This window comes from Balearica regulorum, chromosome 7, assembly GCF_011004875.1.
Source record: "Balearica regulorum gibbericeps isolate bBalReg1 chromosome 7, bBalReg1.pri, whole genome shotgun sequence".
Lineage (NCBI taxonomy): Eukaryota > Metazoa > Chordata > Aves > Gruiformes > Gruidae > Balearica > Balearica regulorum.
The window spans coordinates 23149799-23170371 of record NC_046190.1 but is presented as its reverse complement, the minus strand read 5'-3'; the positions used below and the strand labels follow the sequence as shown (position 1 = coordinate 23170371).

Below are 20573 nucleotides of genomic sequence, written 5' to 3'. Positions count from 1 at the left end.
TCTATGAAACTTTTCAGACTGCAAGTACATGATAAGTAAGGATAAAATAAATAGTGCCTGCAGTGCTTTTGTAGGGTTTCAAAGTTTATGGGGTCATTTTTCCTTGCTTCTAGAAGGCTTGTTAATATAGCAGGCAGCATGCATTCAAAGAAACTTGGGTAAAGGGATAGTTTTTGTGGCATTTAGGAAAAATACCATATCTTGCAAGAAAGTGACTTTGCTGAATCTGTGGTTTCTTGTTTGGGATGAATAGAGTGACGCGTATCTTTTGACAGCTATTGATTCTAGATTTCTGATTGAAGTAGACGCTGATGTGTATTTGTGCTTAACTAATATTTTCAAGGTTACTGGTCCATAGACAGTCTGTGATGTCTTTATGCTATTTCTTTTAAAATCTCTTCTGCCAAATGCAGGAGGATAATTGGATATATTCTGTCCTCATAGCAGTCATGGGTACTACGTCTCTTTCTTCTGTATAGAAGTTGGCAGAGGCATGAAAGCTCCAGGGACAGACTGAAAGATGTGCTAGGTGTTAGGCTTTGTGTTTTGTTGTGTGAGTGACAGTACAGAGACAGCAATGCATTTATAAAACGAAAAGCCTGGAAAACTTGACCAAATGACAGAAAAACCACAGACAACTGTGCTATTGTGTTAATAAACCTGCTGACAAAATAAAGGATACTGGCATATCTTTTCGCAGAACACCATGGTTGTATTAATATATGATACCACTTAGTGGAGACAAACATTATATACTGTTTCACGTATACCTACCACCACAGCAACAAATTCTTTATAAACACAATGTCTGTGTTTAGTAACCTTAGTATTGTGAGCTGAAACTTTATCTGTGAAATCAAAAAGACTCTTAGAAAATTAAATCTGGGCTCTTAGGCATGCTTTTACAGCCAAAGCTGAGTTCATGGAACATGTCATGGGCTCCTGATTATAGAGGAAAAATGGCTAATTTTCTTTCACTGTCAGAGAAAAAAGAATTATATAAGTTTTAAGGACTTAAGAACAGAAAATTCTTTGCTTGTGGAAGTGGAGTACCTTGTAAGGTTGATGCCTGATACTTTTTCCTACCATTAGTTTTGAAGCTTTGATCTCATCTTGTTTCATGAGCCTGTCCCAGCAGGGCATCTCTGATACAAGCCAGATTTAACCAAGGTTATTAAAATGGGCATATATATCAGCATGGTTTAAATTTACAGTATCTACATGTAAGATTTTATTAGCAGCTACTGTTGTACTCTGTTACTAGGCAATGTGAGATCTGCTTTGGGTCTGGAAGTAACGTGTTTGTGTTAGTTGCCATACTACACCTCTCAGCAGGGATTATTATATTGGGTAAAGTGCTATGCTAATGTAGTTTTTCTACTTTTGAACCTCTTTACAATGTACTGTGGATTTATCCATTCAGAGTGGTGCTGACTTTTGGATCTCTGTAGCATGCTTTGTTGTAAGGTATAAATGTACCCAGAGGCTTGTAGAAGTCAGTGTAGAACTCGGTTTAGAGGTTGTGCTTTTGATATCTCTGTTTTGAATAGTACTGCAGTGTAAAGGAAAGGCTATTTTTTCCTCTTTGTAAATGCATATACAAATCATAATTAAAAACATCAAAACCTTTTGTTAACAAATCCCAAAAGCTACTCAGTTTTTTGCGGCATTACTGTTTAAAATTTTTAATCAATATAGTTAAAATTTTATCATCCATACAGATTTTAAAAGTGAAATTGATTAGTTTTGACTAGTAAGCATCGATTTGTTTTAGAAAAGCTTGTATGTTGTTGTAAATAATGATATCTTTGTTAGTCATATCTATACTAATAGGTTATATAGTCCGTTGTTTTGTACTGCAGTGTGTATTGCTTTAGAGATTCATCTCTAAATGCTCTTCTATTGCTTAGCTTTGCTGGGAATGGAAGAAGGGAATCCTTTAATGACCAACACCATGTTATTTCCTTAGGGTAATTCCTCTTAATTACCATGCCATTACAGTCCCAGGAGCGCAGGTTATGCACAAAGACTTTGAAACGTGGATTATATTTCTGTCTTGGAACACATCATGCTGCAATTCTTTTTCCTTAGGCTATAACGTTCTATTACTACTTCATCAAAGGTTTAATTAAACCCATTAGTTTGCAGAAATTGTCTATGTCCTCCAAAAATTATCATCCTTAACCTATTAAAAGATGTTACTTGTAGTATTTTTCAAAGGTATGAGCTCTAATATAGTGTTAACTATTGTTGAGACAAAAATTGAAGTATAAAATGGAAACAAACAGTTTTTGTAGTAAGTGTTACTGTTCAGCTGGGTGATGCGGATAAAATCTTATGTTTTATTCCGCCTTCTCTGAAAATTATTCTAAAAACATCGTTCATGAGCAGTAAGAAAATACGTGGTTTGTCTGAAAAGGATTTTGTTAAACTGTGAGAAACTAGTTTAAGACTTCGGTTTTTCATGAGACAAATATAACTTTACACATAGTTCTGATACTAACGCTCGTGATTTTTGGACATTATGGATAACCCCAGGATATACAGAGTTTTTAATTTGAATCTCTTTAAGTATATTAATTCAAGTAATTTGAGACAGTTCTTTCCAGACACTGGACAGAAATACCTGTTTTTATAGCCTCCCAGAAAATGTAACTTGCTAGACAAAGCTGCAGTTTTTTAAAATAGAATTAATTTTTGTGCAAATCCGATCTGAAATATATTATGTGGACATGAGAACTTTATTAAGAGGAGAAAATTTCATCTGCCATGTACTTAGAACCCCTTTATATTTAGAAATATTTCTGAACTGCCATAAGGAAGAGGTCAACACTATCTTTCTGAATTCTGCAGCCTTTGCAAGTCATAATAAGGCCGTAATGATTTGCACATAAGAGAATGAAGAACAGCTGGTCACGTCAACAGACCATTCTTTACCACACCCTGCATCTACTCAAAAAACCTCCAAAAAGAAAAAAAAGGTCGTCTTTCACTTAAGTAGATCATTATCTAGGAATACCACTAGAACTAATGAAGCACAGTTCCTACAAAACTGCATCTTGGAGGCGATTGACTTTGATTCTGAGAAGGTATGATCTCAAATGCTTTTGCAACATATCGGGAGAAATCTACTTCGTGAATTGTCCGGTCTCTTTGCATTGCTGAAGGCAGTTGTGGGCCCACAAATAATGTGTTTAAAAAAAATGGGGGAAGAAATGGCCTAAAACTAATTTACAGATGAAAATAAACTTCCAAATAATGCAAAAATATCATCAGGAGAATATGAAGGTTGGAAAGCCAAGTTCAAAAAACCAGTGAATGCTAGAATTGATGCTTGCATGGTCATAATTGAGTGCTTCTAAAAATTAAAGTTAAGGTTATCTTGGAAGAATAGATTTCTCTTTTGATAGATTTGTATTTTTAAACAGTTGTGTAGGGAACAGAAGTGGTTGTCTTGATTTCTTAAGTACGTTAAGTTTATTAACATTTGGTCTACATGGATATTTAACGCTTCCAAATGAAACTTGAATCATTACTAGAGGAGCCTGGAAGAAAAGGCATGCCATTTTTTTTTCTGTTAATAAAATATTTTATGTCCAAAAATAAAGTGCCAAATGTGTTCCACACTGTGTAATGTTAAGACACATTTTTCAGCTGCTTTCTACTTAGAAACTTGCATAAGAGGAAGAATAGACAATTCTCCCGTTTATTTTCTAATATAATTTAATTTCAGTGAATGTATGTGAATTATGCATCAGTTGTTTTATTGATAGATTTTTGTTGTTGCATAAAACAGAAGGGTAGCAATGTGTTGCTAGTAATCTAGAAGTCAATTTAAATGAAGTCAGTGAATGTTTTAGTATTTAAGCATTGATTTTTAGAATGTAAAATTTGATTTTGCAGAGTTAGAAAATAAAGTATGAATAATCTATCTACAAGTGTATTCATACTATTAGTTGTTCTTATCTTCGTTTCTCCAATTTTTCTTTTTAAACGTATTTGAAATAATATTGAGATGGAAGAAATTGAATGGGTTTGCCCTTTTTCTCTTTTATTCTTTCAATAATGATATGCTTTTTTGTTTTGTTTTGGGTTTGTTTGTTTATTTTCAGATTAGTTTTATTTCCTGTAATCCTGCAGGAGCGTGATGATATTCTGGTGCACTACCTAGTGGCAATTTTGATGTATCCCCTGCTTGCATGTCCAACATCTATATTTCTTTTGTGCAGTAACTGAACTTCCATTGTTGGAATTCTTGTAAGCTGCCGGCCATCAAATGTGCTGTCTGGACAGTCGCTGAGCGTGGTTTGGTCCCCAGCCTCAGAGCTCTCGTCTACTCTTCTTTGATGTATGGATTATATATGGTTGCTTTTGGCCCATGAGCCAGGACCCAAGGATTTCCGATACTTCCAGTAATTTCTAAAGTTGTGTCTAGTATACGGACAGCTTCTACTCTTAATCTTTTTAGAGAGAGCACAAGAGGAAAATAAGGAAAACAAGCTCAAAGAAGCAGTTTCAACCTACAAAGGCAATGTTGTAGACTCCCAAAATTACATTTTTCTCTGATAGTGTGAACTTACGGTGCTGCTTAGTCAGTGGTTTGACAGAACTTGAACCTGGCAGAGTCCATCCTGCCCCTTCCTGACATTTAGGGGCCGAAGAGCATGAGTGTTGCTCTCCCTTCACCTTCTCCATTAATGCTGTTATAGACCTCTGTTAGAGTCCCCCTTAGTTTTCATGGGGTTGGGCTGAAGAATCCTACTCTACTTAGTTACTCCTGTAGCAGAAATCATTCTAACTTTTTGATTTCTGTTATTGTTCCTTGAATCCTTTTTTAATTATTCTTTCTTTTTTATAAGGTAGACAAACCAGAGTTACATACTAGATTTATTACTGGCATAATTGCATCTTCTTTTGTTTTCTATTTGCTAATAATTCTTAACATTCAATTTTCTGGGTTTCTTTGACATGTCAGCATTGAGTATTTTCCTAGAAGTATAGGAAAGACCTTGCTGCTGAATAGTATTAATAATTTTATAATATGTGATTTTTATATGTAAAGACAGGATGTATTTCCTTCATTAATTTGCATTTACTGATATTTAATGTGTCATTTTGCTGAGCTATTAAGTGGCATGGATGACTTCTGTAGCTCTTCATAGTCTGTCCTGTTCTTCATTGTCTGGAATATTTACTGTCACCTGAAGGCTGCATCACTCCACAAGTTACTTTCTTTTCAGTGTAGTTTATAGATTTATTAAATAGCAGAGATTCTAGTGGGCCTCCTCCCATGACCTTCTTCCTTTCTAGGTGCTGGCTGTTACCTCCTTTTATTTATAGTCCTTTAAACAGTATTGTATCCTTTTCTTGCTAGCTTTGGATTTGTTTTGGTTGGGGGTTTTTGTTTTGTTTTTTTCTTTTTTGGACTTTGATGATGGGCTTATATTAAAATGCCTTGTGCAAGTCTCAGTGGATATTAAATGGATCTCCTGCATCTCCAATACTTGAGTCCTTCAGAGAATGGCAGTATATTGGAGAGAGATGATGTCCCTTTGCAAAGGCAGTTTTGACTCTTCTAAATGTTGTACATACTATTGTACTAACTGTTTTATGGTTTCTACAAACTTGCACATTTTAGATTTTAATTTTTTTAATACATGCATGGCTAGCACTATTCCATCCACCTTTAATGAGTCATCAAGTTGGTTGACTGAAAGACAAATTTACTACTTTGGATAGCAACTATTCCATGAGAAATCCAATCCTAGATGGAGTGTATTTTTAAAATAGCATTGTTGCAACTACTGTTTCTTCTTTTTAAATTGCAGCTGTCCCTTTTCCACCAACGCATCGCTTGACATCTGAAGAAGTGTTTGACACAGATGGAAGACCAAGGGTTGATATTTTGAAGAACCACTTGATAAAAGAAGGTCGAGTGGATGAAGAAATTGCACTTAGAATCATCAATGAGGGTGCTGCAATATTACGGAGGGAAAAAACTATGATAGAAGTTGAAGCTCCAATTACAGGTAATATTTCTAGATAATTTCTCTCATAATTAAATTTGGGAAAAGCCAGATTTTTTCAGTAGTAGAGTTTGTCTTAAAAATTGCTAAAATAAAATTTCTTAATAATATTGAATTATCCCTCTCAACTGCATTTGCTGAACAGTATTCAAATGGTCTGAAAAAATAGACTGCACATTATTTTGCAAAATGAAGGCACTAAACCTTTTGGAAAAAATAGTATGATTGGTATTAAAATGAAAAGATAGTAGTTAAATGCTGATGAATTTCTAATTCCTGCAATGTTTTAAGTGGGAATAAAGACATCTGTCTGGAATAGAAAAATGAACTCAGAATTATCCGGATATCTAAATATGTGAAGAGAAGCTAATTGCTGTGCTTTGAAGCAAATACTGTGAATTGGAATTCTGAGTGAAAAATACACCTTTATAGTTCCTCTGTAGGTGAGACTGACAATTGCATGTAAAACTGTGTTCTTGAGAGGGTAGTAGTACTGGAAAATGTTGAAAGATTATTTTAGCATCTTTAACGTACTAGGACCACATCCACTGTAATAGAAAACTGACTCAGGAGTTTTTGGAGTATTTTCATGGTTTGACTAGTTCTATTTCTGTTTGACCTGGTGAAAGGTGGAATTGGTGTCCTTTGGTACTTTTATTTATAAGCAATCCGCTCATAGAAAATAGTTTTCGTTGCATATCTGTTACCTGTGATAATGAAAGTAGATTTGATTTCTGTGTTCAAATCAGATTTTTTTCCATTTGAATGTGTTTTCCTCTAAATGGACCCATATAAAATTAGTATCTGAAAAACTTCCTTTAGGGCATCAGCTTGCTTTCATTTGTTAGTATCGGGTAAATGAAAACATTTAAACAGTATATCATTATCATTGACTCTATTTAGTCTAATATTTTGTAGGTCATAATGACAAATGGTCTGCTCCAAGGGAATAACAACCTTTAAAGTGTGGTGCGCCACATCCAATATTTCCTTCCAAAATTAGAACAACTTTTTTTCCCCAAATAACTTTATCAATAAACTCTGAGAAGTTGAAATATACTATTTGTCAGTTGATCAGTGACATTTTGCATCAATGGAAGGCATAGTCTCTTAAATTCCTGTCGTTATCAGCAATAGCTCATGCAGAAGCAAGAAGGCAGCTCCTGACTTCCATTGAGCTGGGAACTCCTGTGGGAATGAGGACTTAGGAGCAGTGGTCTCTTCCATACATTTTTTTTGTTTGTTTTCTAAATTGTGAGGTGATCTGGCTTTGCTGTATGCTCTTCAAAGTCTTCCCATCTGCTGTCTTTGGCATTTCTGCCTTAGGTTGCTGACTGCTGGTCTTGTCCTGTCTCATATTCTAAAAACACAAGAAAAATCCACTGTTGAAATAGTGAACATGGTTATTTGAAGGAGAAAAGTAACTGAGTAAAGAGAAGATATGATGTTAAAAAGTATATTAGTCTGACTCAGAAACAAAAGCATACTCCCTGCTTTTTTCAATCCCACATGAACACAGCAAATTGTTGCAAAGCAGCAGGCGTTTTCAAATATGCATACCAAGGAGAATTTGCAAAGATTCCTGTGAGGTTGGAGAGGAGAGTAAGGAGCTGCTGACAGCTTTCAAGACCTCAGTGCTCAGTCTATTAACTGTGTTTGGAAAATGTTCCACAATCTGCTAGACTCAAACAGGGCTATCATCAGTGTTGTCACAGGTAGTGAGGAGAGCATCATAACGAAAAGCAAAGGGGGAAGCTTCAAAAGTTTCTATTATTCCTGCTTTGTGCCTGTCTTTCCTCTTAATTAGAAGTACTTTGTGGCTTTTTACTTAACTAGAACTTAGTAACTTTTCTGTTAGATTTTTTTAAAATTAATTTGAACAAAATTTTTGCTTGCAGTGTGTGGTGATATTCATGGCCAGTTCTTTGATCTAATGAAGCTGTTTGAAGTGGGAGGATCACCTGCTAACACAAGATACCTCTTCCTCGGTGACTATGTAGACAGAGGTTATTTTAGTATAGAGGTAACTGAATATATTAATCTGTTTTGTCCTAAATTTTTCTATAAGCACACTTTCACGGAGGTTTTCAAATGAAATTTTAGGTCTGCTGTAACATGTGGCTGTGTTCTTCCTTGATGTGCTTTCTCCTATGCCAAAGGCCTGTTTACAGGAGGATATTGAGCAGCCATTTGGACTGTCCTGTTGAAATCACCAGACTTACTCACTTTTCCTCCTCTTTCTTTAGTTAGTTTTTAAAAAGTTGAATTCTATAGCATTATTATACATAATCCTGCTTATCTGGTAATACATAGGAAGGTGTGTTTGTATGTTTTTGGTGAACAGGTGAGTCATGACTGCAAGGTCTTTAATTTATTATAGCTGTTTGTCTGTATAAAGTAGATTGATTTTACTTATGTAATCAAATTTTTTTTTAATAATTAATATTTTTCTTTACTAAAATTCTGAGGGCGATTACAGATATTCCCTAAGGATGGCCTGTGTTTCTGCCATTAATTTTTCAGGTATTTTGAATTCAAATAATTTTTTAATTTTCAGCATGTTTATTAAGTGTGATACATTCCAGAAATATTCACTTATATCAATTAGTTTCAGAGCTATGATTTTTAAGTTAATTATTCTTCTGGAGCCAGCTTGGAAAGTGCCTCAGCTTGGGATCTTGTTATAGATACCACATCTAATAGAGTGGCATACCATTTGAAATAGAATTTTGCAAGCCATGATGTATGATACTTCATTTCTGTATTCAAATTATGCTGTTCTAGTACCATGTGTGAGTATACACTGTGAAGGGCATGCACAATGCCTTTTCGGGTGGTTGGGGATGGTAGACAAACAGGAGATGCAGCAAGAGTGATTATCTCAAAGTCATTTATAAGGAAAAATTTCAACGGACATTCCCTATTATTATTAACTCGATGTTCTTGGCCTGTTCTTGATGATAACAAATAATGTAATTGTCCTTGAAAAGGACGTTTACGTAGCAACAATATATCAAAACATGGTATGAAAACTTTTCAACCATCGCACTTACAAAAAACTTTTGAACAGTGGATGTTCTTGAATATATTAATAAGAACAAGCTCAATTTTTTTTCCTTGTATGATTTTAATTTTAATATTTGGCATACTAAATATACTTGTGGAATATGTAAAGATATGCTAAATATACTCTTGAAAACCACTCTAAGGATCTTAAAAGGCTTGTCTTCATTGAGATAATCTGCCCTCTTCTGCTCTGAGTGGCTGTTGGAACATCACTGAAGTACATGGCAGATTATCTGAGTGAAGTTGAATTGCCGCAAGTGCGTGAAGGCAGGGCTATGCTTTGTGGTCCTGTTGAGAAAGAAGAAAGTGGTACATGAAAATCAGTCATTTGTTCTCCGCTTTAACCTTAAAAAAAATATTTCCTACCTAAGTTGTGGCCTTAATTAACATATAGGAAGTTTAAGTTGACCTCCAGGAATTTTCATTTATGGTTACTTTAAAATCTTAGTAATTGGAAATGTAATATACTTTTGGTAAAATGTTTGACTTCTCACAGAAAAGTGACAGTGACATTTTCTGAAAACATACAAACAATGAAATTTGATTTTTCACTAATAAATTCTTATTCAGTCTGTCCTGAAATGTCTTTAATTGCATTGGTACTTTAGTAGTAACTCATTTCCAATTAAAAATGTCATCACTCCTAATAGGAAAGATACTTACGTGCTACCGTGATTGTATATAACAAACTGCTGAGATCAAGATGGAGTCCTTCACATAAGTGTGTGCAAGTTCTTCTTTTCTGTACCGGAAGCAACAAGGCATGGAGAAATCTGCCATTAGTCTGTTTTTAATAATAAAAACCAAATATACCAGTACAGGAAAGGTTAAAAAAAATAAAATTTTTTTTGTACTTAATAGGTTACGTGCTTCAGAACATGTAAATCTCAGCAGTTTAATCAAATATAGTATCCATTCACTGAAAGGTAGGCACTATTTTGCCGCTTTTCTATTATATGTTTTCAAGGTTGCCAGCTTTTACAAATTTTTCATACAAACTGACTTAAGTAAAACAGTTCATGATTGTAGAATTTGCCAAATTAATTAATGTATTCAGTTGTTTTGTAAGAAACCGATTATGCTGTCTGCTGGGAAACAGTTTTAACGAGTCTGAGGACTTTGCAGTATATCAGGATATTTTAGAGTTATAGAAACATTGGAAAGCAAGTGGTATCATTAGAAAAATTACTGGTTTGCATGTCATTACTAAGAAGCTAAGAAAAAATCAGGAATTTGTTTAGCTAAACTTCACAATAGAAGTCTTTGATGTATTTCTTTGTGTTTGCTGTGGTTTTGAAAGTGTTTCTTTGTTTTCTTTCTTCCTTCATGTACTTAGTATTCCACGCAAAATAACTTTGAAGAAGGATAGCTTCAGGGTACTCATATTGATTAAGAACAATAATAACTTGCAGGTGACTTCAATGTAGTCCTAAACTTCTGAGGTTTTGAGATTTCTGTGTTCAGTTAAAATACAAGAATCAGATTTGAAAATTAAGAAACGTATTTTGGCATTGAAGACTGCTGGGTGGTAACAGACTCTAAACTGAAAAAATGTGCATGTTCTGTAGCTCTGTCCTCACCTCTGTTCACTGCTGATTTGCAATAATAATGTTACATGGAAACTTACTATAATTCTTTGAATTTGCTGCTTGAACACTGAATAAACAACCAGCTTTCCCAGTTTTGGGAGAAAAAAAAGTTTATTCTGTCCACTCTTAGTTTAAAAATGGTCTCCAAATGATGTAGCTGACTTTAATGTAAATAGTTTTATGGGTATTTCTTCTTCAATCTCTATTAATAAAAGTCTACTTTCCTTCTTATGCCAGTATTTAGAATCATGTTATTTTAGGCATAAACGCATGGATTATTCATCTAGATGAAAGTGTTCTGCAGTATAATTCTGCTGAGTTTATTTTATTGTTGAGTGTCTAGTAAATACAAATATTTTTTCAACATTCTGCGCGGCTGTTCTTAAGAAAAGTAATAAGCAATGCATAATTCATGTCCGGAACTGGACTTGGGGAAATAGTGCTCCGTTTTAAAACGGCATATTAAGCTGATACTTGCTTTTGAATCTGTTAACATTCTTACTCAGTGTTTCTCAGTAATAATTTTTAAACTGCTTATAAATGAGTGTATTTTACTGGATATCTTTGTTTTTTCAACAGTGTGTGCTGTACTTATGGGTCCTGAAAATTCTTTACCCAAGCACGTTATTTCTTTTGAGAGGCAACCATGAATGCAGACACCTAACAGAATATTTTACCTTTAAGCAAGAATGTAAGTACTGTCTGAGAACGTAAAATTAGCTTACTTCCAACCTGCTCATCTGCAGTCTGTCATGTTGCTTGAGAGATGCTTATCTGTTAGTTTAATTAAGGTCTTTCAAACGTTTGGAGGCCCCATTGACTTCTGTAGAATTGCGTGCAATTAAGTGTGGTGTTGGAGTGCAAATTATGTAGAAGACTGCTGTCTGTAAAGATACATTATGGAGTAAGTTTTGATGTATCAATCCTGATTTTAAAATCCTGGAGTGAGGAGGGTTATTTTGCTGTCATGGCTATACTCAGGAGTGCACAGTAATGTCCTGAGCACCATTGTCAAGCTAGCAAGAAAATCCTACTGCTGAGTAATTTTTCCATTTGGGGAACTGATTTCAACTATTCTAGTAATATAACTCTTTTGGTGATGTAAACTGCCTCTCTATTTGGAGGCTTGTGTAAGTATTGATCCCATGATAGATGGATTATTTGCCCTGGTAAAACCTGTTTGATTTAGGTAAAAGTGATATAATCTATAAGCAGTTCTTAGCTCTTCACTGTAAATGAGAAATCACAAACTTCTCAGTAGTATTTTACACTGAAGTATGCTGTATAATTGTATAACACAAAATAATTGTGATTTTTTTTTGTTTTGTTTTTTAAACAAAAATAGTTTCTCCACACTTGAGATAACAGAAGGAGAAATGAAAAAAGTTTATAGTTCTGGAAAATAATATGTCTTAGAAATGTGCTTGCCGTTGCGGTGTTTGGAAATGCTCATTGAAACCCAAAAAATATTCATTGCTTTGGGGTTTTTTTAAACATTCACTTTGAGATTTGCTCTTATAATTATGACCCACTAAATTACTTCTTCCATCTAATATGGATTTCTTAATGTTTGATATTTTCTTTCCTACAGGTAAAATAAAGTATTCAGAAAGAGTCTACGATGCTTGTATGGAAGCTTTTGATTGTCTCCCTCTTGCTGCTCTTTTAAATCAACAGTTTCTTTGTGTTCATGGTGGACTTTCACCAGAAATTAATACACTAGATGACATTAGGAGAGTGAGTATTTTGTGTGTTTGAAAACAAGTGGAAATACAGATATTTATATAATGCTATATGAAGTCATGTTTCTGAAATTGTCAGTATATTGTTTTCTGTTCTTGTCTCTTTTGGAAGTGTAAATCAGGAACTGAAATGTAGGCTAAGCAGTATCATAATTAAAAACTCTTGGATTATCTAGTGCATTTGCCATTAGTAGATCTCATTGGGACAGCTGGGACTGTTACAAAACATGCACAAAAAAACCTCTCAAAAACTCCACATAGTTTCCTGAGACAGACAGTATGTGTAAAGAGCTTCGTACCAATTGAAATAGTGCTTTGTATTTCTTTCTAGATAAGAGCTAGCATTCTCATGGCTTTCAGGACAAAACTCAAAGTAGTTAATTGTAGTCTAAAAATTGTTTGGTATATCAAACATCATGTTTCAGTTATTCTTACATTTCTTTGAAAACTGGTTGGTTGGGGTTTTTTTAACTCTCTTATATGGATTTTGGTTTTGAAAGAGTGGAATTACAGTATTTAGTAGAAATTCAGATTGCTATTTAAAATGGCAAATTTTGTAGGCATTTGAGTAACAGCTGTGGAATGCTTCTCACTGTGGTAAATGTGCTGAGTATATCAGTAAGAAGAATGAAAACAAATTTTAAAAATTACACAATGGACACACTAAATAGTGGTGTGCAATTTAAAGCGAAGAAGATTGTGAGGACATGGGGTATCTGTTTCTAATAACTTGGTTTCAACTTGCATGGACTGCTAATGTCAGGTGAAGATTGTATCAGATGGGAATTTTCAAACTCAATTGCTTTTCTTTTTGCATACTCCTTTTTGACTTATTTTAGTTAACTTAGCTGACATCTTGACTGCTGCATTTGGAAATCAAATCCATTCCTGTTATGAATAGTAACACCTAAAGTGTGGTTGATTTCATCTTAAAATATAAATAGGTGGTTCTAAGAAAGCTTTGGGATTATAGGTAAGGATGGAAGAAAAAAGTTGTTTATCCACATATGGAAGAAGGTATGTAGGGCCTGTTTCAGAAAAGATCTAAATATCAGAGAGAAGGGAAATGTGTGTTCCTAATTTGGTTTTATAGTATATAAATATTGATGGCCCATTTTGTCTTTTATCTTCATGTATTGTGTTTCTCGTTTTCTTAGCATTTTCTCCTTTATTTGTGCTCCATTTCTCTCTTTTTACCTCTCCCTCTCCTCAGATTTATAGGCTGCTGTCCAGTTGACTCTCATTTCTGAATTCACCAGGGTTATTTTTTTTGTACTGACTGGACCATTTCAGAGGCTGGAATGTCAGCTTATTTCAGTTACAGATATTACACTGCAAAGCAGAATGATGCGAGAGGAGAAGAAAATGGTAGAAACAGAGAGGAAGCATATTTACAAGCTCAGTGATGTAAGTGGGAAAATGTACTGAGAGGCACATTGCATTTTTGGAGCAAATAACTAATGTGTACAGAAATCTATATGCATTGTGCAGAGAAAGAGCAGTAAGAAAGCAAAGTGAGTAAACGGTGCCATTCTGACAAGGCCGTAACACTTCTCACATTACAGATGAAAAGAAACATGTTCCAAGCTTTTTGGAAGGTAGTGCAAAGGAAGCATAGTCTGGAAAAACACTTTGGAAAGCCGCTGTCATAATAGGATTGTGATTAATTTTTCTTTTAGTCTCAGTCTTGCAGCTAATCAGGTTTCAAAGTGTCAAGTAAATTTAATTAAAAGGTAATTCTATCATCTTGTTCTGTGCTTTCATATGTGCTTCTCTAAGGCTCAAGGCTACATTAGGATGAAATATAAGCTCGTATGTTTATATATATATATGAAAATCTGCATTGTATATTGCTTCTGATGAAAACTGTTTATAAATGTAAGGCAATATTATTAGAACTGTTCTTTGGGCCTTTTTTGTTTTTTAAAGAATCATCTGGTGATGGAAAAGGCACTATTCACAGGTTGGCAGCAGCTTCAATAGCTGCATTAGAGCTTGGCATACACTGATATTGTAAATGTATTTAAATTAAATGGGCGATGTGAAATGCTCTCTTTATATTGAGGAAAATGCATACTTGTGGTACGAGTGTGGTGTGTGAAATTACTTCTGTAAACAGTCAAGACAATTGTATAATATTACAAGCCTTCTGGTTTATTAGCAGAAGTTCTTGTTAAGGAGAGATCTTCTCTACAAACATGTAGGCATAATCATCTGGCATGACAAGGGAAATCACAGCTCTATAAACAGAGTAGAAATCAACTACGAAAAAAAGAAAAACTTGGTGCTGATGTAATTTCTTCTGGATGAAGTCTTTTGTCAGTATTATTGACATGTAAGAAGGTGATTAAATGACACAAATTAAATTACGATTTTTGCTCGCATAAACTTATTTCCGGTAGAGGACAGCTGTCATAGTAGCTATGACAGTTAAACCTCACCAGAAAGATTGCTGCAAGTGCTTCTTATTTCTGGGAAAATGGAAGTTTGTTTGCAGTAACCTGATTTTTACTCTCTGAACTTTGTTTACACAAGTGTTCTGATTGTGTTGGTAAAGAGTGTCTCTTTCAGACACATCCGTCAACTTAGAGATGCTGTTTAGTTGATTTCATTTACACTGCCAAGACTTAAGCTGAAACAAAATTCCAGGAATTGTGATTTTAAGCCTAGTGATTTATAAGAAGGGAAGTGTCCATATAAGATTATGGGGACTCTTAATTTAAAGAAAGGAGACAGAGAATTTTCTTCCTCATTTACAACAGATGGTCATTCTTTTGTTTAGTTCTTGGTGATACTAAGGCTTGATCAGCAAAGTGCCTTGAAACATATGGGTGTGCTACTGGGAATCTGTCTTTATAATACCTTGCTTCCTTTCTGTGGTCTGCTGAAATTTCTTTAGTTATATACAAGATGACTGCCACTCTTCACTGGCCTTCATATTGTTCTAGGGCTTTACTATGTGATAGTTCTCAGGGAAATTAGGGCACATTAATTAAAACTGGTGTCTGTATCTTCAAGTATGTGAAACTTCTGTGAAGGTCTTTTGCTTCAAAAGTAAACTAGTTTTAATTTGCTACCTCCAAAGTTTTGCTACTCTTGAATTTGAACATCCATGTGGAGGTATGATGCACTTCAGTTTAGTAGCCCTGACTGCATAATATCTAGAAATTAATTTAGATTTAAATATCTTATGGTACGTATTAAAAATGTACTATCTGTTTCTGTTTCAGCACCAGGTTTTGTGATTCTTATTCTTGAATAAAATTATCTTAGTTACCTTAATCATATGTAGAAATATGTTAAGCTAATTTGTATTGAGATTCTGTTTTGCCATAGTCACAACATATTCAGAAATAGTCCGTAACAAGCATTTTGAAGTGACTCATGTCCTTTGTTAACTTTCTTGCTGTCCTGATGTAGAGAAACCCTTAAGTTAATTATTTTGATTTGATGTATGCGATCTGGGTTGAGTAGCTTGCAGTGACATTTCCTTAAATTTTGAGATGTCTTGAGAACCATGCCAGTTGGTAGACTGTCTAGTGAAGGAGACACTAATTTGGTGTGTATGTAAGTATATGTATTTTTTATAAATTGAACTCCTTACTTCAAGAAATGGCTACATTATTGTTCCAATGCTATGAGAAAGTAGTCTGGGAGAGATGTGCATTGCTTGCAGCATCCAAAACTTTTTATTTATAACGTCTCTATCCATTTGGCCAAAGTCATAAGGAAAATCCTTGAAGAATAACTCTAGAAAAGTTCTTTGAAATGCTTTCTAGACTTTCAGCCTTCTGTATTGCAGGAAACATCAATCGGCAAACAATTGAATCTTCCTTGTGTGAATGCTTCTGTTAGCTTCTGGACCCAAATTGATTGCTGGAGGTTTAGAAACTTGATGGTTTAATCTACAGAAATTCAGGTACTTGCAGAAGTTGATGGACTGAAGAAATATTCCATACTGGGTTTATCATCCAGTGTGGGAAATGTTAAACCACTGGATTTTTAATATTGAATAAATTCCAACAACAACTTCAGTTAATACCTGCCTTGCCATTATCTGGCAGGAATTTGTAAAGATCTGGACCTCTCCACTTATGTTACAGGTGGCAGCCTCGGGAGCTCTGATTTTCCAGGGCATGAGAGAGCTTGGCACTACTGCTGGTTCCATATTTGAATGGATTCCTATGGACCGTTAGACTCAAATTCACCAGGTGCTCACCAAACCTCCCTTCGAACCTGTCATGAAGAGTTAAGTGTTCTCTAGTACCATCAAAGTCATCTTCTTTGGTATGGGAGGTAAAGTGAGATAAATGCACTGTCCATCAAAGAACTGTTCCTACATTTCTTGGATAAAATCATCTTGTGAACAAACTCCAGCTACATAACGATCAAATAAACTTTACATTGAATCTGGGATATCTAATTTAATTTCTGGGACATCAGCTTGATTGACTGTTACTTACTTAAGCAGGGTATTTTCCTTTTATGTTAACAAATGCACTGTCCTCCTTACCTCTGCCCCTTCTCACTGTGGTTACTAGAAAAGTTGCAGGCTGCTAAAGCAGGTGTTTCCAAGTGGAAGTCTGTAAAGAAGCAGCTAGAGGAAAGAAAACACAGACAGACATCTCCCACAATGCTTATGGCCCATTTCACAATGGCTGTAGCTGAGAAATAAAGCCTGTACAAAAGAAGTCTAAGATGGCTAAGCTAGTCACCTCTTCATTACATTGTTGACTGATCCATTATGGAGATGGGTGTTTCAGGGTTCTTTTTGGTTGGGGGTTGGAGGGTTTTTTGATGATATATTTAGTCTCTTCTAGTCAGTGCTAATTATTCATGCTTTTCTTCTTTCATTCCTGTTTTCTGTACTGTTTCTCTCTGCTAATTCCTGGTAGTGTCTCCAGATTGGTAGATATGGCATGTGCATGAAAAAGTACCATTTTGTTCTTGTCTGTAACTTGACCTTGTATTACACATATCCATCAGTCTGGAATTTATCTCCCTTCTTTTTACAACTAATAAATCTTATTGCTCTTAACAGGTTTGGTTCTTTTGGCATGCCTCTGCCTTATTTCATGAGGAGGAGAGGAAAAAATATACAGAAACTACTTCTCTTTGATATGGTTGGGATTTATTCTAAAAACACTTGGTATTGATGGATATGTAGTTTAACAAATGTGTAAAACTTACTGATTTAATATTCAAAGAGTCTTTGTGCTGTTGCCTTTTCTCAAACAGTTAGATAGATTCAAAGAGCCTCCAGCATTTGGACCAATGTGTGACTTATTGTGGTCAGATCCTTCAGAAGATTTTGGAAGTGAAAATTCACAAGAGCATTTCAGTCACAATACAGTCAGAGGATGCTCATACTTTTATAGGTGAGAGCATGCTATGATCTATTTGATATTTCAATGCTGACACTTGCTGCATATTTTAAGAGAGTTTCTTTTACTCATAGTTGTTTTCATTTCACAGCTATCCAGCAGTTTGTGAATTTTTGCAAAATAATAATTTATTGTCAATCATTAGAGCACATGAAGCACAAGATGCAGGGTAAGTATTTGTGTCCTTAAAGAAATTATTCACAGTGTAGAATAAAAAATAATTGCTTATTGCTGCAAGATGTAAAATAATCTGTTTGGTTTTGCAGTTATAGAATGTACAGGAAAAGTCAAACTACAGGGTTTCCATCATTAATAACAATTTTTTCAGCACCTAATTACCTGGATGTCTACAATAATAAAGGTAAGAACTTGTTATTATAATAACTGCATGTAATACTAAAATAAAAATGTCTTACTAGATATGTCATCTACTATCAACAGTTTTTTGCCAGGTAAGAAATTAAAGGACAAAAAAAATCCATTCATAAAAGTTATGTTATGAGGAAGAGCACAGCATGTGACATAAATGATGATCTCCTATAAGGGTACATTGAAGCACAAGTGTGGGCAAATGTTTCCTTAGTAAGTATTGTTGCTATTTAGTACTTGTGAATGTATCGCCTAGTATTTTCCAGTCAGGGAAGACTTTCCTGTGCGGTGAGTTTTCACTCCTTTGGTTGTCTTTAGTTTGTGACCTAAGGAAGGAAGGGAGGAAGCACTCATCAGCAGCCTATGCATAAGGTGGTTTGTGCCGTCTATCACGGCATCTGAGAGTCTGATTCTGGACAGAAGAAATTACATGCGGATGAACTCCAGGAATGTGAATTGTGGTGACAAAAACCAAAACCCACCGTGCTTATAAATAGGTGGTGGTCACTGGGGAGAAATGAGACATGGAAGGCGTGTGTTTTTTAATGGTACAAGGTCATAATGGCTGTGTATGGGAAATCAAGAAAGAGCAAGTACTGATCTAAATACTGATCACCACTGGAAATGTTATTAGGGAGTTGTACAACAGAAGGAATTTATCTTAAGCAGAGGATGGACAAAAATTAAGTTGCACAGGAGAAGCATGATTAGTAGTGTGGAGACAGATTTACAAGTCAGAATTACAGAGAAGAGCTTAACTGTGAGTTAATAATATTCATAGATGAGAACAAAGTTCGGCAACAGAAATAATTAAAAATAAAGCCTGCTGAAATTCAAGTATGACATTAGAGTATGGCATTTTGATTATGACATGAATGAATGATGTCCAAATGTTCAAATAGTGTTCCTTTGAAACTAAGACCTCTTTTCTATTAAATACATTACATTTTCTCCCACCTACCTCCAAAGAACCATCCCCCCCAACCCATACCACTTATGTAGGGTGATTATAGAGGAAAAGATGGCTGTTGTTACTTGCACTGATTGTAAAGTAAAGGAGAAATAAAAATAGCTTAAATTGGCTTTTTACATTTTTTTCACCATCTGTGTGGATATTGCATTTTAAGAACCCTTTTTCACATCAGCTATTCCCAGTGTAATGCAAGCTGAAGTATGGAAAAATGCACTCAATGCTTATTTAGCTTTAGAATGCTTCTGTTTTTCTGTTTTGTTTCTCTGTGCTTCCCCTTCTTCCTGATCTTCTGTATGTCTATTGTTTTACTCCAGGCTTACAACGTAGGGAGACACATATGAAGAATAAAACCTGAATATGGATATGCTGCTGTTCTGAGTTAGGATTTTGTCTAAGTTGCTGAAATTACACCTTTTCAGGACCTTTTAAAAATTTTTGTTTGTTACAGGCCTATAATAGGATAGCACAGAACTATACTGTCATGTAACAGTACCTTAAACTGCAACATGTGCAAAAAAAAATTCCGAAGTCCTACATTAGAAAGCTGTCCTGTAAATACTGTGAAGAAATAGAAGGGAGTATCTCTGGGATTATTTTGTCTATAGTATAAAATAGAACTAAAACAAACCTATGACTTTAATTTTGTGGTACTCACAAGTCTTAAACATTCTTTTCAAAATGTCTGAATTTTATTTTAGCTGCTGTATTAAAATACGAAAACAATGTGATGAATATTCGTCAGTTCAATTGTTCTCCTCATCCTTACTGGCTACCAAATTTTATGGATGTTTTCACATGGTCTTTGCCATTTGTTGGAGAAAAAGGTAGGCAAAAGTTACACATCAATGAATTTATTTCCCAGCTCTTCCAGACTGATGTTGGGAAGATTTTTTTTTTATTTTTTTTTTTACCAGTGAAGGATTAATTGCATAATTTTTGTGAAAATGGGTGTCTGTATTTGTCTTTACCAGTTAGACTTCTTGGATGCTTAATTACAAAGAAGGTTTGGTAAAGTTATTAAACTGATTTGGAGGGGGGGTTTGGCATCTGAAATTGCCATTTCTGAGAAAGGATGGAATGAAATACAACCTGTTCTACAGGTTTTGGTTGTTTTCTTCACCTTTTTCAGTCAAGATAGTTAAAACTAATAAAGCAGAGGTGTTAACAGACATTATAATTTCCATTGAGGGTATATACTTACATTGTTAAGTAGTTTCTTTGAACTGCATTTGAAGTCAATATGAAAATTGTTCATATTCTGCAAAATGCTAGATTACATATATTATTAATCTTGTATAGTTATAGGTATAAACTATATTGAGATGTTGATGTAAAATTTTTATTTTTCTATATAGTTATAACAGATTGACCTATACTAAAAATAACTTTTTCAGTTATGATTTTTCTTGTAAAAAAGATAATTT

At 34.6% G+C, this 20573-nt stretch overlaps 1 protein-coding gene across 6 annotated transcripts in view; it reads left to right on the top strand.

Moving 5' to 3' along the window:
- The window catches only part of PPP3CB (protein phosphatase 3 catalytic subunit beta), a 50764-nt gene that overhangs the window by 7290 nt on the left and 22901 nt on the right, over positions 1 to 20573 (top strand). For all 6 annotated transcript variants that reach the window (XR_012836368.1, XM_075758563.1, XM_075758562.1 and 3 more), the window contains exons 2-9: positions 5829 to 6029; positions 7925 to 8049; positions 11261 to 11372; positions 12273 to 12418; positions 17662 to 17801; positions 17899 to 17976; positions 18074 to 18168; positions 19848 to 19973. Coding sequence is in view for 5 of the 6 variants with exons in the window: in XM_075758563.1 (XP_075614678.1) it covers positions 5829 to 6029; positions 7925 to 8049; positions 11261 to 11372; positions 12273 to 12418; positions 17662 to 17801; positions 17899 to 17976; positions 18074 to 18168; positions 19848 to 19973 (1023 nt within the window). In the remaining variant the exon portion in view is untranslated. The remainder of the gene's footprint in view (positions 1 to 5828; positions 6030 to 7924; positions 8050 to 11260; positions 11373 to 12272; positions 12419 to 17661; positions 17802 to 17898; positions 17977 to 18073; positions 18169 to 19847; positions 19974 to 20573) is intronic.